Below are 25,175 nucleotides of genomic sequence, written 5' to 3' on the forward strand. Positions count from 1 at the left end.
GTTTATATCCCACTAAACATTTATCAACTTGGTTGTAACTGTCCCACTAAACATTTATCAACCTGTCCCACTAAACATTTATCAACCTGGTTGTAACTGTCCCACGATTTTTTTTTTTACATCCATCAGTGAAAGAACGTCAGAATATATATTTAGGTTGAACGAAAGGCCAATTTGTGTCAAGTTGCAATGCAACGTCAGTTGGCCTGAAGTGCAGGTCAGCCAGGTGCTCGCTTGGCGTTGTAACAGTCACAAATGTGCCTACTATACTGTAGTTATTATTTGGTTGCAGTGCCATGTTTGGTCACTAAGTGGTGTGCCTTGGCTACATCATTTTGGCGACAGGGGCGACAGTGGCTCGGGAGGTAGAGCAGTCGTCTGGCAATCCGGAGGTTCCTGGTTTGATTCCCGCTCCTCCCGGGCAGCTTGTCGATGTGTCCTTGAGCAAGACACTTAACCCCTAATTGCTCCCGATGAGCAGGTTGGCACCTTGCATGGTTGCCTCCGTTGTCGGTGTGTGAATGTGTGAGTGAATGTGTGAGTGAATGGGTAAAATGTGAGTAACAAATTGTAAAGCGCTTTGGATAAAGCGCTATATTAAATCATATTAAGTCATTTACCATTTGAAATCCAGACAGTGACATACTAGCTCTTTCGTGCTAAGCTAAGCTATCTTGGTGCATTCCCTTTCTTGCTAATAAGTTAATGTCATCACACAGCCAGACACGTTACATCATCTCTCTTGTGTCTCATCTGTCTGTCTCTACCAATAATAGAGTGTATGAAAGGATGCAGGTGCTAAAGAGAGAGAAGAACACATACTGAGCCTCTGTCTTCGTGATGACTTTCCCTGTTGTAAATCTCTCCGCTACTGCAGACGCTGCTGGATCATAGTTGAGGCTCACGGCTGCTATTACCTCATCATTCCTGTGGAGAATAACATAGATTTAACGAACACACCGTATCTAGGGGTGTAAAAAGTACCCAGAAATTATACTTAAGTGAAAGTATGGGTACCGTCTCAAAATCGGACTCAAGTAAAAGTCAAAGTATCTGGCTAAAAACACACTTGAGTAAAAGTCAAAAAGTCCTACTTTTAAATGTACTTAAGTACTAAAAAGTAAAAGTAATTTTTTTTTAAAGGGATACACCAGGTCTCAAACTCATTCCATCGTGGGCCAAGTTTTAATTTTAACTATACATTGCACCAGGTGAGTTAGTTGAAGAGGTGAGCCAATTAGTGAAATCATCAGCTGGTGTTTAGGCAAGGCTGGAATGAAACCAAGCATACACACTGCCCACAATGGAATGTGTTCTGCAATAGACAATGCTGAAATGAAAGAACAGAGGACACTTTTTTTGCATAAAAATTATTTAATGCACTTCTCCATCGAAGGTAAACTAACATGGACGGCATTCACATCACAGCATGAATAATATCACAATATTAAAAACAGAATGGTGTATCCTGAATAATATCACAATATTAAAAACAGAATGGTATATCCTGAATAATATCACAATATTAACCACAGCATACTGGATTATCCTGAATAATATCACAATATTAAAGAGAGAATACTGGATTATCCTGAATAATATCACAATATTAAAGGCAGAATACTGGAGTACCCTGAATAATATCACAATATTAAAGACAGAATACTGGAGTACCCTGAATAATATCACAATATTAAAGACAGAATACTGGAGTACCCTGAATAATATCACAATATTAACCACAGCATAATGCGGATCTGACTGTCTATTATTCTGATAGCAGGTGTTTAATCAAAGATCCCCGCTTTCTAGTGTTGCACAAGGACCAATCAGCATGGGTATGGGCGGGTTCATTTTCCATTGATGGGGATTTGATTGGCTGTTTACCTGTGGTCGCAGGATTAATAACGTTAACGTTAGTTCGGCCAGATAAACAATTAAAATATACTAATTAAAATGGTTGGACCTGTGAGATTTGTACTTTGTACTTTGTAGGTCTGCATTTTAAATGTAAGGAGTAAAAAGTATGTTTTTTTTCTCTGAAATGTAATGGAGTAAAAGTACAAAGTATACAAACCTAATAATACTCGAGTAAAGTACAAATCCCCCAAAACAGTACTTAAGTATTGTAATGAAGTACAATTACTCAAGTACTTTACACCCCGACTAGAACAACATATCAAGTGAGAAACCATCAGTTACAGTTGATCTGCATTTTGGATGCATAGTAAATTTGTTTTAGTAAAGTTTCCGATATTAATGTATGGAATATATAAAGATGAGGAAAAATACTTCTGCACACTTGAATGAAATAATTGGGAAATACAGGTGCATTGAGGAGAAGTCACTTGAGCAAAAAGGAGAAGAGCCTGCACACTATTTTAAGCTTGCAAAATAGATCAGAATTTATTGTGATCGGATAATGTTTCGATCCAGTGGATCTTGGTTGGACCGTCTCCCTTTGCTCAGGAATACATAAAGATCATATAAAAGCAGTTTCTCTTTAACTTACTTGATGTAAAACGCCAGAAACTTCATGTCTTCAAGTTTTCCTTTCACCACCATTTCAGTGTATCCCTCCCCATTGCCTGAACGGAACCGACAGAGAAACGTGGAACACAACGTAGCAACGAGTCATTTCAGGGTTCAAGTTTTATATGTCTATGACATTTGGGATGCATGTGCCAAATAGAGTAGAATTTTGCGTTACCAAGTTTCAACGTTTTTGTACAACTCACTTTGGAATTTTAAGCCATTGTGTGATAGGCCACATCGGTATCCCCCATTCACCAATAAAAACATCAAAGTTAAAACAAGTACTTCCTCCAAAAGGTCTGTGTGCCAGAATTCATAGTCGGTCAACCTTGTTTAGAGATTTAACGTTTTGCCATTTGCAGTGTCCTCTATTTGTCCTTTTTAATGAAGTAATACTTTTAGGAAATAGACTTATTTGCCAAGTCAGACAAGAAGATCGATATCAGTTACACCTCTGTGTGTCCAGTAGCGCCAGAGGGAGGGAGGTCCAGGTGCATGCTTGGAAGCAGTAGGGAGCAGCTAGCCTAGCCTGTTAAAAGTTAAGAAAAACAACTGCCAACAACTCCAAAATAAAACACACAGAGATTCAATTGATATCAATGTTCTTGTCTGACTTTGGGGAAGATGGCAAATAACATTCCACAAAATGTTGGAATGTTTCTTTGAGTAATGTACAAAGTTTCATTATGACTGGATCAAGAGTTAGGTTCATTCTGTAATAGAGGAAATACAAGCAATTCCCAAACTAACAGTTACAATACAACTATAATTTCTGATGCAGAAATGCAGAAAGCCTATGTTTGGATTAAAATGGAGAAAGCCACTGCTTTTCTTTTTTTTTAGTTTTTTCAGTCTGTGAGATTTACTCTCAATTTGTTTCATTTTGATCCTTCACACAGGGAATGGACTGCATTTATATAGAGCTTTTATCCAAAATGCTTTACAACTTGTGCCTCACATTCACCCATTCACTCACATTCACACACCGATGGCGGAGGCAACCATGCAAGGTGCCGACCTGCTCATCAGGAGCAGTTAGGTTAAGTGTCTTGCTCAAGGACACTTCAACACGCTGCTGGGAGGAGCCGGAATCGAACCGGGAACCTACCGATTACCAGGCGACCACTCTACCTCCTGAGCCACTGTCGCCCCTAGTGCTTTTAATAAGAGTGCAAACTGTCTGGGTTCGAGCTCAGCTCTCGGCATTGCTACCAGCTTGGCTGGTCGTTCATACTAACACAATTGGCAGTGTTAGGGGTGGGAAAGCTGGTGGGTGGGTCCTGGTCGTTGTAAACAGCGACTCCTACAGTTCGGTCGGGGCGCCTGCTCAGCGAGGAAAGGATCTAAGGGGGGTAGTGTGACCTTCCACACGTTACACTCTCCCAGTGAGAGTCCGCGCTGCCAGGTGAAAAGAAGCGGTTGATTGGCTCAAGTGTGTCGGAGGAAGCATGTGATAGCCTCCACTCTCCCAGACCGACCGTAGGGGGTAGGTGCGCAGCAACCGGGAAGGGGATTGGGAATTGGCATAACGACTAACATTGGGATGGGAGAAAAACGGAGGAAAAAGGAGGGGGAAAAAATATCCAAAAATAAAAATAAAAAAGAGTGCAAACGGTCTGCAAGACAGATGACATCTCACAAGTTAATCACAGCATGAGACACGTCTGGTAATCCCGTCTGATCTTTTGGGGGGCATCACACTAACAACAGCTGCTGCAGTGTAATAGCAGAATGGTTAACAGAAATGGCAGCCATGGAGCCTTATTACGATAGTTGTGTTAATACAGCCAATAGAGTAATAAGTCAGACTCTTACAAACTATATTATATTTGAGATATGGTACTTTAAGTGCATTTCTCCTCCTGTACATATTCTGTGTATATTTGTGTATATTTGCAATTGCCAAGATGCCCACCTGTGTATCGAATTGTTTTGCCCAGTAGGACAGTCCAGTAGAAAGGAATAGTGTTGAGCTCAGTTGGTCTGTCTAGCATGTTCATGGCTGCTACCCTCCCTAACAACAAAAGAAGCAGAATAGTGAAAAGGAAACAATTGACCTATCTCAAACCCCTTGATCCTCCATTCACAACTGTTGTGCAACAATTGTGAATGGAGGATGAAGAAAAGAGGGCAGAGCTTGAGATAGGTCAATTACAGGAGAAAGACAATTGTATATCACTATGCAATATTCTGACATAATATACATTTAAAATGAATGAATCATCATTCCTAAACTTTTAGTATATTTGATACTATTTACCATGCCCTTGCATTATATGTCATAAACAAAATCATAAATAATCACAACAAAACTTGATTCGATTAGATTTTGTCATTGAAATGATCAACCTTTTGTATAAATCACATGTTGAACTTAACCTCATCCTCATATGTTTTACACAGGTCTGACAAGTGTGTTTGATGCCATGGAAAATAGTTTATCTTGTATGGGAGTTCATAGGCATGCAGTCACCATGGGATTGTGCCATCTGCCAGTGTCCGATGGAGACTGTCTGGTCTTTGGCCATCTTAAGAGGGAAGCTGGCCAGGTCACCTCCGCAAAACACACCAGGGACGTTAGTATGCATGTACTACAGGAAGGAGAAGAACCAGAGGACACACCAGGGACGTTAGTATGCATGTACTACAGGAAGGAGAAGATCACAGAGAAACACCTGTGACAAGGTCCTTTATGATGAAGACATATGATGAAGAAAATGCAGACAATAAATGCGAGGCAGATTATAGGAAAGTGAGTTACAGTATGGGATTACCTTATCCACTGTGATGTAGTTCTTTGAGTCCATGGCTACTTTACTACCATGCAGGAACTCTGAGTTAGGCAATACACCTAATGGAGAGAGTGGAGTATACGTTTTCTTTTCAGCTTTTTTAAATTTATTTATTTATTTCTTTTTTACATACATACAACCTTTAACCTTTCATGTCCATTCATGACATAGCCTTTTCTTAAGGGGAAATTACCCAAAATGTAATGACATGCCATGGGAAATTAGTTTACCTATGGTTATTCATGAATAGAGGTATAATGGAAGGACAACAGCCTAATTTCTTTTCATACAGCAGTGTCTCTATACATTATTGCAAGTAAAATAGTGCTTACCAATTCCAACAATTATAACATCTGCTGGAATGACTGCACTGCTCTTAAGCACAACCTCTTTCACCTTGGTGTTGCAGCGGAAGTAAGAGAGGAGGAGAAACAGAATGAATCCATTACAGAGAGAGAGAGAAAGAGAGGGAGAAGGAGAGTGAGAGAGAGGGAGAAACGCATTGTATCCCATAAAGTTCATAGTTTCATTGAGTGTATCAACTTATTCAAAAACATTGACATACTTCAAGGATCATACATTTTATTCATGCATATACCTTTCCATTCACACCTCGGATTTCCATCACATAATCATTCATGTAGAATGCCACGTCCTTTCCTGACATCATCTGAAAACACAACAACAATGTCACTTTTAACACATTTGAAGACATATTATTTATTAGGCATGTTATTTATTTATTAATTTGCTATCCTTTGTATATATTTTTGTACTCTCTTGTTTCTGTGTTATTTGTATAGGCTACCTGTCATACCTTACTCCTACTTTACAAATATATATATATTTCTTTGTGTAAAGCGTTTTGGCCATTGTAATTAAGACATTTCAATAAAATATAATGATTGACCAAGACAAATTCCTGTATATTTATTCTGCTTGGCAAACAAAGGGATTCAGATTCTGAACGAAGGTAAGTATAGGTTCCCAAAATACCCAAAATGAAAACATCACTTGTAAGGTAACGATAATTAAGAGCAGCCCAAGGTCCTAATGATTGTATACGATCACATACTCTCTCTCTCTCTCTCTCTCTCTCTCTCTCTCTCTCTCTCTCTCTCTCTCTCTCTCTCTCTCTCTCTCTCTCTCGCTCTCTCTCGCTCTCTCTCTCTCTTGCTCTCTCTAGCTCACCGTCATGATAACTCTGCCAATCTCAGGGCCCAAGGTCTTCTCATACGGTACTTCACTGCTACCTATCACTGTGATTTTAGAGGCCTTGTCTGTCATATAAGATGCCACCTCCATCCCTGAAAAAATAACATGATAACTGTGCAATTAATGTTGAGGATGAGAAGAATACCTCTAAACAACAGAAAGATTACACAAATTACAGGCTAATTACTATATCAGATATAACCTAATTTGTTAATGACAAGTAATTTCACAGGTCAACCTGAAAAACCACCAGTCATACTGTCACCAGTATTTCTATGTTATTATACAGCACTATATCAAGTGCTACAAAACTAAATAAATATATTACATTTAAAAGTTAATGACCACAATTGTAATTTGTTCCCATGGAGTAATTCACACTAAAACACCTGGTATCACGCAGTTGTTGATATTATGCCTAGCATCTCTTTGAAAATACATTACCAACGAAAGAAGTCCCCACAACCACAATGTGGCAGCCCATACAGGCTGCATGGATCTGCCTGGCATCATCTGGTGTCTCCAGCATCTTTACATTCTCCAGGTCCATGCCAGGGACATTCAAACCCTTTGCTCTAAAGGATAGACCATGATAATGCAATGTTAATGCATTGTATTGAATAACATCCGTTGACTAAGATCATCATACTTGGTACTTAGTGGAGGCTAGATATACAAAGAACCAGGTGCTGGCACAGTGCTATTTAAAGATATGTTTATCTAAAAGTCACATTACACAAAAAGATATTCTCAAGAATAGGGGCGGCTACGTGGCGCAGTGGGCAAGGCGCTCGCAACAAATGCTGGAGACTAGGCTCGAACAGGATGCCTTCTCCACATTGCTTTCAGTTTAGCTAGTCGTCCACAGTAATACACATTGGCCGTATTACGGGGAGGGAAACTGAAGGGTGGGGATCGGGCGTTGTGGACAGCGACTCCTACAGGTCGGTTGGTGCGCCTGTGCAGTAAAATCAAGAAGCGACGGGGCGGGGCCCCTCCAAAGCCCAGACCCCCGACGCTGAAAGATCGAGCCGCGCAGGTGAAAAGATGCGACGGCTGTTACCTCGAGTATCGGAGGGGACTCGTGCTATGTATGACTTAGTTCACATTGCAGCCGGCTTGTGGGAGGCAAGAAACAACGTTCGAAGACAGGGGAGAGTTGAATTGGACGATATGAAAATTGGGATGGGAGAAAAAATTGAAAATGGGAGAAAAAGTGGATACAAAAAATAAAAGATATTCTCAAGAATAATGTAGCATGGCCAACAAGTGCGTGGCATTCCAGATGTTGAAGCATCAAAGGAAAAAGTTGTACCTAGTTCAGAGCACACTCGTCATTTGAATGTCTAGAATAGGTTCCAAGATTCCATTCCAACAGTGTTGTGATGTAAGGAGGAAGCTTACCAATAAGAGCTTTAAAAATAAACAAATACCAATGATAGTTACACCTTTCAAACCTACAGTATTCATAAAGGACACAGTGGGTATTATCTGTCACCAGTAATAAATCTGAGTTAAAGCCGCAGCATGCCTATACATCACATCACCATAGTCCAAAATTGAAGAAAACAGCTTCAACAATCCTCTTTCTACTAATCACAGGAAAGCTGGATCTATTTCTGTACAGGAAGCCAATTTTCTGTTGCAGCTTGGAAGCAAGAATATCCACATGGCACTGTCAACCACAAGCCAAGATATTATACTCAGTGAGTATCTCAATGTTAGAACCACGTAGATATACTTCATCCTAATCAACATTTCAGGCGCACAGCATACATTTAGTTTTACTAGCATTGAGGACTAATTTAAGATTGATAAAAGCTTCCTGAAGAATGCTGCAAGTTCTTAATGGCGAACTGAACAGTGTCAGCGATCCAGTACACAATAGTATCATCCGCATTTAAAGCAGAACAATATCATTAATATAAATAGTGAAAAGGACAGGACCCAACATTAAACCTTGTGGCACACCTTTAGTTATGGACAATAATTCTGATTGAGCAGGACCCCGATTTCATACACTGACACCTAGAACAGTGTTTCCCAACCGGGGGTACGCGTACCCCTAGGGGTACGTGGGTGGTCCCCAGGGGGTACATGAACAGATTTTTAAAAAACGTTTTTTTTTTTTTAAACAAGTTCAGAGGAAAGAGACATTCACATCAGCATTTCATATTAATTCCCACAGTGGCATAAAAAAGTGTCTTTTCAGTATATAGATTGTCCGTCAGTATAGTCATATAGGACTGTAGCCTGCCTGCTTGCAGTTGTGATTTTTAGAGATGAATCATCGTTTAATAATAAAATGTGTGGAAAACAAGGTATGTTTATCTCCGTTATATTAGTGAGAAATAATGCAACCTTGGCCCAAAAAGCTAGTACTTCTGGACATTCCCACATCATATGTATGTATGTTCCTATGACTTTTTGCGGACATAAAGCACATAGGGGACTTTGTAAAATTTTGATTTGACAGAGTTTCCTGGGTGACAGATAAAATCTTTGTATCAGTTTGTAATGAGTTAATTGATTATTATAATTACGAGAGGTTAACGGAATATTATCCCATACATTCTGCCAATTTATGCAGGCGTTGTAATCCTTTAAATCTATGTTCCAGCCAGTGGTATTACCTGTAGTTCTGTTTAGTTTGTCTTGTATTTTATTATATAACCCAGAAACAAAACAATTTTTAACATTTATGCCACTCACTATAATCATTAAAGGATGAACTGGTAAAGGCTGATTTCATGGGACACCATAAGTGCGCATTGCAGTGTGCAACTGTAAATAAAAAAAGAAGGATGTACTAGGGACATTATAGATTTGTTTGAGCTCTTGAAAGGATCTGAGACCGTATTCACTGTATATGTCAGATAGTTTGAGAATACCTTGTCTTTGCCAATTTGGGAAATGTAGCTGGTTTCCCTCCCAACAGTAAGAAGTTGTTATCAAAAATAGGGGTATCTAGGTGCCATTTTGTGTCCCACTGTCCCATTTCGGCAATATATTTCCAAACGTAAATTGAATGTGCTATAATTGGGCCGAATTTAATATGGCAAAAGCTTTGGGATAGACCAGAAAAGAGGATATATTTGAGTGTATATGGAGATACAATGTGCTTCTCCATATTCACCCATGGTATGTCATTATTGAACCATCTTAGCAACGGCCTGAGCATAAAAGAGAAATAGTACTGTTCGAAATTATGAACCGATAGCCCTCCTGCTTTCCTACTGTAAAAAAAAATAAAGAATGTATGTACAGGAAAACTGTACCCAAATAAAGAATAATGCAAATTGGGGGAATACAAATTAAGTAATAATTTGATGGATATAATATTATTATTGGCTATACTTGTTCTATCGCGCAACGTTCAGCTTCCCACCGGACTGTCAGGTGTTACACCGAGCATCATCATTGTAGTGTAGCTAGTTAGCAAAATATCAAGCCTCTTTCAAAATGTCTGTTAACATTATGGATCAATGGTTGAGTCGAGCTGGTTCATCCAGCAACAACAGCACAGGTGATACTGCTGAATCAGGAGAACCCATTCAGAAGAAAAAGAAAACGGAGAAAGTGAAGAATCGTCAGTTTGGTGAACATTATGTGCTCTCTGGATTTACTGTCACAACTACAGAGCAACCACAGCCAATGTGTTTCCTCTGTGGCGACATGCTTTCGAATAATAGCATGAAACCATCCCATTTACATCTTTTTATATTCAGATTATATTCTATTGCCTATATTTATGTCTTTCTGCTATTACCCTGCCCATACCTATACCTCGCCTCCCCATGCTGCTATGACACCCACATTTACCCAAGGGGATCAATAAAGGAATATTTCATCTGATTGTATCATATTGTATCGCATCGTATCTCATCTCATCTTATCTTATGTTATCTTATAGTTTTGAGTCTTCAGTGCTTTGTTAACCTAATGTTACAATAGGAATGTGTGAGGATTGGTGCATTCCCCGCCACACGCTTCAGGAGCGATTATCCAATTCCATCATGCACCTGTCGTAGTTTGTGATTAGCGCTCCAGAGGCTTCATATACTGGGACCTTCTTTCAATCGTTGTCGGGTCGTTTTGAATACTACTGCTACTGCCTGCTTTCTCCCCGTTGTTGTGCCTCGTCTACTTTCCCTCCAGGACATCTTTGGATTGCCGCTGGTGAATACCTTGATCCTCCGTTTGGAGCTGCGCCTCGTTGCCCGCTTTACGCGTTTGCGCTTTGGTGAGTTGGAACCAAACCCTTTTTGGATGATCTGTTTTTGTGTGTTTTGATAACACTGAAGAGTATCGTTTTTGTTTGCACTGGACTCAGCTAAATTGTGTGTTTTGGATAACACTGAAGAGTATCATTTTTGTTTGCACTGGACTCAGCTAAATTGTGTGTTTTGGATAAACACTGAAGAAGTACCATTTTGTTTTTGTTCTGGACTCATCTAAGGGAGGACTGAACTGCACTGCCTCTGTGTACTGTTGGACTGTTGTTGATCTCTCTCTCTCTCTCCGTTTCCACTTCGAGTTGAAGCTGGGAGTATCTGCAGAGCCGCAACGGCGTCAACGCCGATTCCCCACCTCTAACACCGAGAGGATCTGCAGAGCCGCAGATAACTCTGCCGAAGGCAGTCTCCTTTTTTGTTGTTCAGAATTGTTACTTGACTCTTTTTGACTCTGTAAATAAATACGCCCTAGTGTTTGGCTAACTCTGAACTACCTGTCTGTGCCGTGCTGTTGAGGTCGGTTTCAAACCCTAACATTACGACCCGACCATGACGACCTCAGCCGACACAGACAGGGTCAGGGCAGCGTTGGCGGTCCAGATCGAGTTGGTCAACGACCACACCCAACAGTTGGGTGCGGCTGCGGCTGCTTTACAGGACCTCCGGGCCGAGGTCCAGCTTATTCTGGCTGCCCTTGACACTCTGGCCACCCAGCAGACTACCCAGGGGTATCAGCAGGCTGTTATTCTGCACCAGCTACAGGCTCTCAGTACAGCATTAAACACTCTGCTTTTAACCCCACCTGTCCCAGGAGTCTCAGCCAGATCACCACCCGCGGCAGACCTCGCACCTCGGGAGCCCCGTCTCTCCGAACCACGTCTGTTCGAGGGTAACTTCGAGGATTGTGCCACATTCATCATGCAGTGTGAGTTGGTCTTCCTTCATCAACCCAGCCGTTTTTCGTCAGAGGGAGCCCGAGTAGCCTACATGACTAACCTGCTCACGGGCCGAGCAGCACAGTGGGTCACTGCTTCCTGGGCTATGAGGGCCGATTTTTGTTTCTCCTACCCAGACTTCGTGGCAGAGCTCCGAAGGGTTTTCCACCACCCAGCTCGTGGCCAGGACCCAGGAGCTCGGTTGGTTCACCTTCCGGCAGGGCAGTGGCAGTGTCAGAGACTACGCGCTGGAGTTCAGACTGGCCGCAACGGAGAGCGGTTGGAACGATCAAGTGCTTCGTCTCACCTTCCTGAGGGGGCTCGACGACGCAGTAAGGGACCAGCTCGCGACCCAAGAGGAGCCCGATTCTCTCAAGGGCCTGATTAGCCTCGCTATCCGCATCGACGGACGCCTCCGGGAGAGAAGGCGTGAGCGAGCACGACTAGGACCCCCAGACGTTCCCCAGACCCCCCGTCCTCGGGACCGTTCTGCTGACCGTCCTGCCCCCTCCGTGACTGGTGGGTTTTTTCCCTCCCGAGCTGTGACCGAGGAGGAACCCATGCAGCTGGGACGCACCCGCCTTAGCCCGGCCGAACGGGAGTCCAGGCTCAGGTCCGGCCTTTGCCTCTACTGCGGCCGGGATGGGCACCGTGTCTCCAATTGCCCTACCCGGCCAAGAAGACCAGGCTCGCCGGGACCCCGGGAGATCCTGGTGAGCCGTTTTTCCTGTTCCCACACCCGTGCACCACCTAACCGTCTGACGAGCGTCACCCTAGCCTGGGCGGACCAGCGGGCGACGGTGGGTGCACTCATTGACTCTGGTGCTGATGGGAGTTTGCTGGACGTTGAGTTTGCCACCCGGGCCAACATTCCACTTGAGGACCTCGAGAGGCCCTTGGAGGTCTTCGCGCTGGATCATCGCCGCCTGGCTGACATCACTCAACGCACCTGTCCTGTCCTCCTCACCGTGGCTGGTAACCACGTTGAGAGACTCCAGTTTTTCATTACCAGATCCCCTCTTGCCCCGGTAGTCCTGGGTCGGCCCTGGCTCGCGCTGCATGAGCCCCACATCGCCTGGTCCTCCGGCACCATCAGGGGGTGGAGCCCCTCCTGTCATGCCCAGTGTCTTCAGGCGGCGTCCAGTCCTTCGCCCCGGGGTTCCCCTTGTGCCGCTGTCTCCAGCCCCCTCACCGGGCCCTTGTCTCCGTCTCCGGCCTCCCTCACCGGTCCTCTGTCCCGTCTCCGGTCCCCCTCTCCGGGCCTCTGTCTCTGTCCCCCTCTCCAGTGCCCCTGATCGCCGGCTTCCTTCGGTCCCATCCGGGAAGGCCGGGGCCGAGTGGGTCGCCGGGTGGCTCCCATGGAGGGGGGGGTACTGTGAGGATTGGTTCATTCCCTGCCACACGCTTCTTAAGGTACTGTGATGATTGGTCCATTCCCCGCCACACGCTTCAGGAGCGATTATCCAATTCCATCACGCACCTGTCGTAGTTTGTGATTAGCGCTCCAGAGGCTTCATATACTGGGACCTTCTTTCAATCGTTGTCAAGTCGTTTTGAATACTACTGCTACTGCCTGCTTTCCCCCCGTTGTTGTGCCTCGTCTACTTTCCCTCCAGGACATCTTTGGATTGCCGCTGGTGAATACCTTGATCCTCCGTTTGGAGCTGCGCCTCGTTGCCCGCTTTACGCGTTTGCGCTTTGGTGAGTTGGAACCAAACCCTTTTTGGATTATCTGTTTTTGTGTGTTTTGATAACACTGAAGAGTATCGTTTTTGTTTGCACTGGACTCAGCTAAATTGTGTGTTTTGGATAAACACTGAAGAAGTACCATTTTGTTTTTGTTCTGGACTCATCTAAGGGAGGACTGAACTGCACTGCCTCTGTGTACTGTTGGACTGTTGTTGATCTCTCTCTCTCTCTCCGTTTCCACTTCGAGTTGAAGCTGGGAGTATCTGCAGAGCCGCAACGGCGTCAACGCCGATTCCCCACCTCTAACACCGAGAGGATCTGCAGAGCCGCAGATAACTCTGCCGAAGGCAGTCTCCTTTTTTGTTGTTCAGAATTGTTACTTGACTCTTTTTGACTCTGTAAATAAATATGCCCTAGTGTTTGGCTAACTCTGAACTACCTGTCTGTGCCGTGCTGTTGAGGTCGGTTTCAAACCCTAACAGAATGAGGTGATGATGTCAGACCTCAGAACTAAAACTTTACTTCAATAAACTGCCAACCTGTGTGACCATGTGACTTTATCCAGGTCATGCACTCACTCACACACACATACACACACACACACACACAGCCGGTCTGCCACAATATATGTAAGGGATAATGTATAGCTACGAGGTCATTGTCGCAAAATAATTGACCGACACAGAGTTTAAAATACCGAGCCGCCTCGGCGAGGTGTTTTAAACGTCAGTGAAGGTCAATTATTTTGCGACAATGATCGAGTATAGCTATACATTATCCCGCTTATTACATGGCTAACTTACTAACAATATACCTAATTCATTTTACATCGACTCGCAACACTGGTTCTGGCTCCGCTCGTCGCTCCGCCCCCTGTCATCGCCGGCAGCTTCCCCGGCAGCAGAACACCAGCAGTGTCTAATTGCACTGAAACAGTGTGTGTCAGTGGGCTTGATTGCGAACAGCTGCGCACAGCGGTCATTATTGTCCCACAGCGGTCATTATTGCCTGATAACTGACCGCTGACGCGCGCTATTGACCAATCACAAGCAAGCATTTCGGCGAATGTGAAAACGCCATGTAATAAAGACTATTAATTATATATCCTGGGGATCACCACGATTGATTGCGTAGTAAGGGGTACTTTAGGTTGGCTTGAAATGCTTTGGGGGTACAGTACTCAAAAAAGGTTGGGAACCACTGACCTAGAAGATAGATAATCCTGAAACCAATCACATACACTACTATATCCAAGCCAATAATAAATAACCTTTTTAAAAATAGGTGATGATCAACTGTATCAAAGGCTTTAGACAGATATAAAATACATAAATTAATGTGTTCTGAGGTGTTATGAATTGTCTGTGAGTAAGTGCGTGTGTGTGTGTGTGTGTGTGTGTGTGTGTGTGTGTGTGTGTGTGTGTGTGTGTGTGTGTGTGTGTGTGTGTGTGTGTGTGTGTGTGTGTGTGTGTGTGTGTGTGTGTGTGTGTGTGTGTGTGTGTGTGTGTGTGTGTGTGTGCGCGTGCGTGCGCGTGTGTGAGTGTGTATGTGCGTGTGTGTGTGTGTGAGAGTGTGAGTGAGTGAGTGAGTGAGTGAGTGAGTGAGTGAGTGAGTGAGTGAGTGAGTGAGTGAGTGAGTGAGTGAGTGAGTGAGTGAGTGAGTGAGTGAGTGAGTGAGTGAGTGAGTGAGTGAGTGAGGGAGTGCACCTGCAGCCTGTGGAGATGAGGAGCTGGTCAAAGCTCTGGACCAAGCCATCATCAAACGTTACTGTCTTCCTGTCTGTGTCCACCGAAAGCGCCTGCCATGACAGTGAGAGACAGTGAGACACTGTTAATCTGTCCACCTACAGTCTGACCTTTTGCATTTGTGTGTGTGTGTGTAAGATAAGATAAGATAAGATATTCCTTTATTAATCCCCTTGGGGAAATTCATGTGTGTGTGTGTGTGTGTGTGTGTGTGTGTGTGTGTGTGTGTGTGTGTGTGTGTGTGTGTGTGTGTGTGTGTGTGTGCGTGCGTGCGTGCGTGCGTGCGTGCGTGCGTGCGTGCGTGCGTGCATGAGTGTGTGTGTTTGTGTGTCTGTGGATATGTTTTTATGGAATAAAAGTAAAAGTATGTGTTTAAAGCACTATCCAAAATGTTGACTTGACTTTTGATCAAATGAGGTCTGAGGTTTTCAGTGGCCTGACGTTGGTTTGATGGAATGAAACAACTGGTTGCAGACAAGATGCAAACTGGCCAGGAGGAAGGCGGACATGCTCACCTCTTTCTCGAGCCACACCTCAATGTCGTATTTATGGAAGAACTCTATTTTCCTCAGAAGGATACTGTCATTCTCCACATTCATTACCTGAAAAGGAGTCATAGAGTTACCATACTATAAGAAAACTAGACCATGGGACATGAACATCCCTTATGAAAATGTTTAATGGTATTTCCAAAAAAGTATCATGGTATTTCCATTTTTTGGGGCACTACCATCATGGTATTGACCAGCAATTGGTGTAAATACCTTCGGTATCATGATTTAAATTGAACAAACCCTAATGTCATTTTATTTGAAATCAGACCCCATGCTAGCGTACCTTACTGAGTCGAGTTTTGTCGTAGGGCAGCAGATTGTCCCTGGTGGCCATGATGATTCTGCCACCAAAGTTCTCCTGTCGCAGGGTCTCCGCGCACACCAACGACGCAGACCCTGCACTTACAGGGAGAAGATACACTGTCACACACACACCAACGACGCAGACCCTGCACTTAGATACACTGTCACACACACACTGATGCCACCAAAATCAATAAATTAGGAGTAGAAGGAGTCTTCTGCATATTTTGTGTTTTTAGCTAATTGTGGCACAGTACTTTTTCAACATTCAAACCTTTTACACAAAGAGAAATATGAATGCGTGCGTGCGTGTGAAATGCATGCACGTACACGATCACAGCTATTGCAGATTTGTGCTTGTTACTGTTGGGTTTTGTGAGTTGCCTGTATGAGTTCTGTTTTCATGCATGCCTTCAATATTCCATGTATGCATCTATCCAACCATAGTTGAGATATAAAATATATACCAACGCTGTATCCAGTCTATGAAGATTGCCAAGATTGCCCAAGCAGAACCTCTTACACAATATATAAGCTTTTTAACTCAAAGTACAGTAGAATCTAATCTATCGAATGGACCTACCTCAAACTCTGCCCATTCCCTTTTGCTTTGAGTTTGAAATAGGTAAATTGCCCAGATAATTGGTTCTCAACCTGGGGGTCGGGAGATGATTTTGGGGATCACAAAAAGATGTACAAATACATCATCATGTTTATAATCTTTGGTATAGCTCCTTTTATCTTGTGAAATCATGCATATTGATGGTCTAAAGCCCTCCTTCAACCATGAATCAAGTTATATAGCCTGGAAAGGGACTAACTAATAAACATTCTTTCCTAAAAATAACAAGACATTCACCATTGTGTCTGTGGTCGACCTTTGTTTTTAGGGGTCACAGGTAAAGGTTGAAGAATTGATTTTGAATCAAATCATGGACCCAAGAATTAAAATCAAATTGAATATAGGGATTCCAAATGATTCCGACCTTTAACACACACACAGTCAAAGTGTCTAATGCTCACCTCCCCCGAGCAGCAGAATGGTATGATTCACCCCAGGTATTCTGGCTCCCATGCTCTTGATTCTTTTAGCCTGCTTCATGAAGCACATGGCACAACAAACACAGCGTTGTTATTAATAGAAAGCTCATTCTACTATGCAGAGAGTTGGACGATGTTCTCTGCCCAAAGAAAAAGTAAACTAACCGGTGCTACATATAGGTTTATTACTTCCCTTAATTTAATAGATTATATTATATTATTGTTTCCCCCATCTTTTTTTGTCTCTTTTATAAATAAGAAGCAAAGATTTGTTGACATTGTTGACATATGGTTTCCTTACACAGAAAAGATAGTCCTTTCAGACAAGCTTAATCTTTGGTTATTTGTGATACTCTGTTTACACCCAATTCCAAGTTATAGCCACATTTTCTTTCAAACTAATTTGGTCGTGGATGTCCGGATTTGGTACAGATGTTGTCTCTTTTGGGCAGAGATGTTCAACAGGCTGACGTACAGGCGCAGAGACAGCTCATAGCAGTATGTAGAAAGCGTACATTTATATTGTTTTTCTTTTGATCAGAATTGGAATCGGAATCAGAATGGACTCAAAAAAGCTGAGCAATTGCTTTTTTATACCATATAGACATGATACTGCGTTGAAGCCTGTAATTGTTGCAACAAAAGGACATCCATGGACAACCAGCCAACAAACCCTGAGCCAATGACTGAAATGACCAATGACTGAAAAAGTAAATCCATATAATATTACTACCATGCTTTAAGCCTGCCTTTCTTTCTACATAATATCAGTCATTCTATACAAAAAACAAAACAAAAAATAGAAAAAATAAACTTGAATTCATTGTGAGAGGTGTGTACTTCTATTTATATTTCAACTGGCTCAGACTGTGCTGATTGATTGCCTTAATAATTCAATAATCAATAATAATAATAATAATAATAATAATAATAATAATAATAATAATAATAATAATAATAATAATAATAATAATAATAATAATAATAATAATAATAATAATAATAATAATAATAATAATAATAATAATAATAATAATAATAATAATAATAATAATAATAATAATAATAATAATAATAATAATAATAATAATAATAATAATAATAATAATAATAATACAAATGGTAATAATAATAACAAGAAATAAAACAGAATTCATCAATAATAATAATAAGAAAAAATGTAAAAGCATCAATAATAATAATAATAATAATAATAATAATAATAATAATAATAATAATAATAATAATAATAATAATAATAATAATAATAATAATAATAATAATAATAATAATAATAATAATAATAATAATAATAATAATAATAATAATAATAATAATAATAATAATAATAATAATAATAATAATAATAATAATAATAATAATAATAATAATAATACTGACCTTTTTGTTTATGGACACATACACGTTGTTGTTTTCGACCTTGACCTTACAAAGAGAATTAGACAAAGTCAAACAACTGTCAGTCAATACAAATGTCTATCCATGGAATGATGGAAATACCACAGGGCCATACATAAGCGCCGGCTTAGGGCCCCCATGGCCACCAGAGGGCCGCCAAGAGTACTTGAAATGTCCCACAAGAGAGCTTCAAATTCTGCTTAGGACCCCATAAAAGCTTGGGCCAGGCCTGAAATACCATGATACTTTTTTGGAAATACCATGATACTTTTTTGGAAATACCATGATACTTTTTTGGAAATACCATGATACTTTTTCGTAAGGGGTTTGGCTCATTGATTGGGTCTTTAACCACATGTCAGCCAATAAGGCAGGGCAAGAAGATCTCTACAGTGCCTCCCAACACCTACGGTACCTTATGGCAGGGTAGACAGTCCAAGCCAGGAAACTCCTCCAGATCTCCTGTCTGCGTGTTGAAACAGGCCCCATGCCATGGACAGCGCACTCTATTCCCTGAAAGAACTCCTACACACACACACACACACACACACACACACACACACACACACACACACACACACACACACACACACACACACACACACACACACACACACACACACACACACACACACACACACACACACACACACACACACACACACACACACACACACACACACACACGCACATACCTAGTGTAATAGCTAGGCATACCATCAAGTCTAAATGGTAAACACTCACATTATGTCCTAAAAGTATTGAGTCATACACTCAAGCTCTAGATGACTCTCACTGAAGCATCTTACAAGATATGACCATATTCGTTCCTGTTTCTTCAGCCTATGAATGAATGAATGAATTAATGAACGACTGAATGAATGAATGAATGAACGACTGAATGAATGAATGAATGAATGAATGAATGAATGAATGAACGAATGAATGAACGAATGAATGAATGAATGAATGAATGAACGAACGAACGAAGGAACGCACGAACGAACATATTTACATACTCTAATCTAATGTAGAGGGTAACATGCCTCCTCCATCACCAATGTGTAGCACCCAATTTGGAATTTCTTACAGTGCTTACTTTACTTTTTAAGCGCATACAAATTGGCTAGCCTATAGCTTAAAACTCCGGGAGATGTGTTTTTGGCCAACAGCTAGGCTAGCTGAGTGGAGCACCATAGTGTGTTTACCTTTACTGAGTGGAGCACCATAGTGTGTTTACCTTTACTGAGTGGAGCACCATAGTGTGTTTACCTTTACTGAGTGGAGCACCATAGTGTGTTTACCTTTACTGAGTGGAGCACCATAGTGTGTTTACCTTTACTGGGTGGAGCACCATAGTGTGTTTACCTTTACTGAGTGGAGCACCATAGTGTGTTTACCTTTACTGAGTGGAGCACCATAGTGTGTTTACCTTTACTGAGTGGAGCACCATAGTGTGTTTACCTTTACTGAGTGGAGCACCATAGTGTGTTTACCTTTACTGAGTGGAGCACCATAGTGTGTTTACCTTTACTGAGTGGAGCACCATAGTGTGTTTATCTTTACTGAGTGGAGCACCATAGTGTGTTTACCTTTACTGAGTGGAGCACCATAGTGTGTTTACCTTTACTGAGTGGAGCACCATAGTGTGTTTATCTTTACTGAGTGGAGCACCATAGTGTGTTTACCTTTACTGAGTGGAGCACCATAGTGTGTTTATCTTTACTGAGTGGAGCACCATAGTGTGTTTACCTTTACTGAGTGGAGCACCATAGTGTGTTTATCTTTACTGAGTGGAGCACCATAGTGTGTTTACCTTTACTGAGTGGAGCACCATAGTGTGTTTACCTTTACTGGGTGGAGCACCATAGTGTGTTTACCTTTACTGAGTGGAGCACCATAGTGTGTTTACCTTTACTGAGTGGAGCACCATAGTGTGTTTACCTTTACTGGGTGGAGCACCATAGTGTGTTTATCTTTACTGAGTGGAGCACCATAGTGTGTTTACCTTTACTGAGTGGAGCACCATAGTGTGTTTACTGTTTACCTTTACTGAGTGGAGCACCATAGTGTGTTTACCTTTACTGAGTGGAGCACCATAGTGTGTTTATCTTTACTGAGTGGAGCACCATAGTGTGTTTACCTTTACTGAGTGGAGCACCATAGTGTGTTTATCTTTACTGAGTGGAGCACCATAGTGTGTTTACCTTTACTGAGTGGAGCACCATAGTGTGTTTATCTTTACTGAGTGGAGCACCATAGTGTGTTTACCTTTACTGAGTGGAGCACCATAGTGTGTTTACCTTTACTGAGTGGAGCACCATAGTGTGTTTACCTTTACTGAGTGGAGCACCATAGTGTGTTTATCTTTACTGAGTGGAGCACCATAGTGTGTTTACCTTTACTGAGTGGAGCACCATAGTGTGTTTACCTTTACTGAGTGGAGCACCATAGTGTGTTTACCTTTACTGAGTGGAGCACCATAGTGTGTTTACCTTTACTGAGTGGAGCACCATAGTGTGTTTATCTTTACTGAGTGGAGCACCATAGTGTGTTTACCTTTACTGAGTGGAGCACCATAGTGTGTTTATCTTTACTGAGTGGAGCACCATAGTGTGTTTACCTTTACTGAGTGGAGCACCATAGTGTGTTTACCTTTACTGGGTGGAGCACCATAGTGTGTTTACCTTTACTGAGTGGAGCACCATAGTGTGTTTACCTTTACTGAGTGGAGCACCATAGTGTGTTTACCTTTACTGGGTGGAGCACCATAGTGTGTTTATCTTTACTGAGTGGAGCACCATAGTGTGTTTACCTTTACTGAGTGGAGCACCATAGTGTGTTTACTGTTTACCTTTACTGAGTGGAGCACCATAGTGTGTTTACCTTTACTGAGTGGAGCACCATAGTGTGTTTACCTTTACTGAGTGGAGCACCATAGTGTGTTTACCTTTACTGAGTGGAGCACCATAGTGTGTTTACCTTTACTGAGTGGAGCACCATAGTGTGTTTATCTTTACTGAGTGGAGCACCATAGTGTGTTTACCTTTACTGAGTGGAGCACCATAGTGTGTTTATCTTTACTGGGTGGAGCACCATAGTGTGTTTACCTTTACTGAGTGGAGCACCATAGTGTGTTTACCTTTACTGAGTGGAGCACCATAGTGTGTTTATCTTTACTGAGTGGAGCACCATAGTGTGTTTACCTTTACTGGGTGGAGCACCATAGTGTGTTTATCTTTACTGGGTGGAGCACCATAGTGTGTTTATCTTTACTGAGTGGAGCACCATAGTGTGTTTACCTTTACTGGGTGGAGCACCATAGTGTGTTTATCTTTACTGGGTGGAGCACCATAGTGTGTTTACCTTTACTGAGTGGAGCACCATAGTGTGTTTACCTTTACTGAGTGGAGCACCATAGTGTGTTTACCTTTACTGAGTGGAGCACCATAGTGTGTTTACCTTTACTGAGTGGAGCACCATAGTGTGTTTACCTTTACTGAGTGGAGCACCATAGTGTGTTTACCTTTACTGAGTGGAGCACCATAGTGTGTTTACCTTTACTGAGTGGAGCACCATAGTGTGTTTACCTTTACTGGGTGGAGCACCATAGTGTGTTTACCTTTACTGAGTGGAGCACCATAGTGTGTTTACCTTTACTGAGTGGAGCACCATAGTGTGTTTACCTTTACTGAGTGGAGCACCATAGTGTGTTTATCTTTACTGAGTGGAGCACCATAGTGTGTTTACCTTTACTGAGTGGAGCACCATAGTGTGTTTACCTTTACTGAGTGGAGCACCATAGTGTGTTTACCTTTACTGAGTGGAGCACCATAGTGTGTTTACCTTTACTGAGTGGAGCACCATAGTGTGTGCACTGGTTACCGATGGCACTGTATTTTCCTGCACAACGCGTCAAGAGCACATTATGATGTCCCACCTCAACCTCCATCATCCTAAGCACACAGACAGGTACACACACACACACACACACACACACACACACACACACACACACACACACACACACACACACACACACACACAGAGTTAGACATCTCACTCAAGTAAGCACAAAAAAGTAACAGTAATAATTCTTTTTTTTTAACAAAATAGGATGTGCTATTAGAGCTGGGCACTGAATCAATATCAGTAATGATTGTGGTAACATCTGCCATGATAAGTGCTAACATTTTAGCATATCTTGTCTTTTATAAGCTCCCTCAAAAAGGAATTTTCTTTAACACATTTGCACATAAAGTGACTTCAAAATGCATTTGAAATAAATACTCTTGAACCTTAAACCACATGGAACCTCCTGGTTTCTGTATGATTCCGTCAGAAGCAGAAATAAATCGTTAGAGCAATAACAGAATAACAGTGGCTATATGTTAAAAGCATATATTGTGGTAATATTTTCCCCATATCGCTCCAACACAAGCGTGTGCACTGATAAATTAGCTGCTTCACTAAGACATCTACCTCTCACCGCCCGCCACCCCTTCTCTCTTACTGTCCATCCTGTAGTTTTGACTCCAGACACACCAGTTCTGTCAGCTCCTCTGATGTCTCCTCTAGGTCAGAGTCTGACAAGTCCCCATGGTCTGTGGTTGGAATCACATGTGTGCAAAACTCATGAAAACAAAGGGGCATGCTTGTGAATTCTACCAGTGGAGTTGAACAGACGTCTTCAACTCTGTTACACCCCTTCCACCCTCTCATACACACACACACACACACACACACACACACACACACACACACACACACACACACACACACACACACACACACACACACACACACACACACACACACACACACACACACACACACATAAAAATACACATTTGCTTAAGTAGGCCTACTACTAAAAAGTATTTCCCCATGATACTTGTACTGTATAGGCCTATCAAGTATTTTTATCTATGGGTTCATACTTATTACTATTTCTTGAGAAACATCCTACTGTGCCTACTCCACTACAATTATGCCACTTGCAGTTACAAAAATGTTTTGTTTGCAAGGATAAGATAATAATGGACTTTCAGAGTGGGTTTACAAGCCAGCCAATTAAGCATTATTAATGATAAAACAGCCGCAAAGTTAGTGTTGCTACAACTTTAGTAACGCAAGAAGAAGGATATCTGCAGCACACTTGTATACCAGAGGGCTGAATTTAACCGAATTCTACAACTATGTTGCATAATATCCTTTAACATTGGCAGTGTCAATATGGCAACTCCTTCTACATAATGTACGTTTCCAACATTGATTAAAAATGGCACAATGCTATAATTTCAGACATAACGTGGACTAACAAATTAACCCATAGATGTTTGTGATTTATATTTTGCTAGGTTTTATTAGAATACAAAAAAATTAAAATAAAAAGATGTAGCCTATAGGATTAGAACTCACAAAGACGCGAAAGGGATAGATATGATTGGTCATTTAATTAACCGGCTACTTGTCTTACGCACAAGTCCATGATGCAATAGGCTGTTGTCATTCATAAAAAAAAAGATTATAACGCCATACTCACGTGGTTCGTCCATCGACATCCCGCTGATTCAACAGTAATAAAACAAATATACTCAAATACCCGCCACAAACATGAACTTTTAGTTCAGTTGTACTTTGTAAACGTATTTCCAAGTCTGGTTAAAGTCCGTGGTCACTATATTTCTGTTCTTCTCATCAGCTGAATGCGCCTATCGCGATGGAACTGGAGTCCGTTTCCCCGGCAACCAAGCCATTCCAAACCCCCAGCCCACCACTTTACTTGGTCCTGCTGAGACGATTTGGTCGGCGAAGGAAACTTAGCATAGCCGAAATAAATAATTGTCAAAATACTTAATATAGTCTAAGATAATCTTTTGCCTCAAATGAATGATCAGATTCGATATCTTTGTGGTAGGTTCCCTATTATTGTTGTTCCAGAGAAAAACAATGCTTTTGTGTTCCACAGCAGCAGCCAGTATAGAGAAAGGCTGACGAGGCAACAGCCCTCAACAATGAATGGACGCACGTCTAATGACAATGCACAACTTGCAAAAAACTGTGGTAATGATAATTAATTTAAATCCAAAAGTGCAAATCCGTTATGTTCCAGGTTCGTGCGTTAAAGCACTCCGTTTTGACTTAGTTACACAATTATAAACCAAAGCCTTCAAAGGCGTAAATAAAAGCTAAGATGCAGTCCTTCAGTCGTGGAAAGCTAAACCTTGATTGATTTGATTGATTGAAAAGTTTATTAACAGATTGCAGAATGGGTACAGTACAGTACAGCTCAATACATACAATTGTTAAGGGGATGCAGACCAGAGAAAGACTTTCGTCTTGTTTACATCAGGGTCCCCCATTTAGAGAATGATATTATCAATCTCCATGCTATAGGCTACTTCAGCTGAGACTTAATTGGCATGGATCATTATAATAATGGTGGGGGGGGGGGGGCTACATCAACTCAAGGGACACCAACATACTAAACAAGCTGGTGAGGAAGGTATAGCTCCATGGTGGGAGTAAAGCTGGTCAAACTAGAAGTGGTGGCAGAGAGGAGGATGAGAAGGAAGCTGGAATCCTGGAGAATCCCTCCAACCCCCTCTATGATGAGTTAGTCAAGATGAGAAGCACGTTCAGGGTAGACTACTTGCTCATTATGTGTATAGAGCTAATTATATTGTTATATTGTTTACACTGCCTATTG

The 25,175-nt window shown here is 41.8% G+C and overlaps 1 protein-coding gene across 1 annotated transcript; it reads right to left on the bottom strand.

Annotated features, from left to right (window-relative positions):
• Window positions 1-749: 749 nt before the first annotated feature.
• aifm5 (apoptosis inducing factor mitochondria associated 5) lies at window positions 750-24,027 on the bottom strand (the record flags this gene model as incomplete). Its single annotated transcript, XM_084320393.1, has 18 exons — window positions 750-927; window positions 2,513-2,588; window positions 4,451-4,549; window positions 5,009-5,126; window positions 5,310-5,386; window positions 5,660-5,723; window positions 5,926-5,997; window positions 6,519-6,634; window positions 6,987-7,117; window positions 15,108-15,199; window positions 15,662-15,748; window positions 15,984-16,096; window positions 17,027-17,096; window positions 18,446-18,490; window positions 18,879-18,988; window positions 22,310-22,419; window positions 22,977-23,067; window positions 24,009-24,027. 18 exons carry the CDS (start codon window positions 24,025-24,027, stop codon window positions 750-752), a joined length of 1,668 nt encoding a protein of 555 aa, XP_084176519.1.
• Window positions 24,028-25,175: the final 1,148 nt, after the last annotated feature.

Source organism: Notolepis coatsorum (genome assembly GCF_963971535.1).
Source record: "Notolepis coatsorum genome assembly, chromosome: 8".
NCBI classification, from domain to species: domain Eukaryota; kingdom Metazoa; phylum Chordata; class Actinopteri; order Aulopiformes; family Paralepididae; genus Notolepis; species Notolepis coatsorum.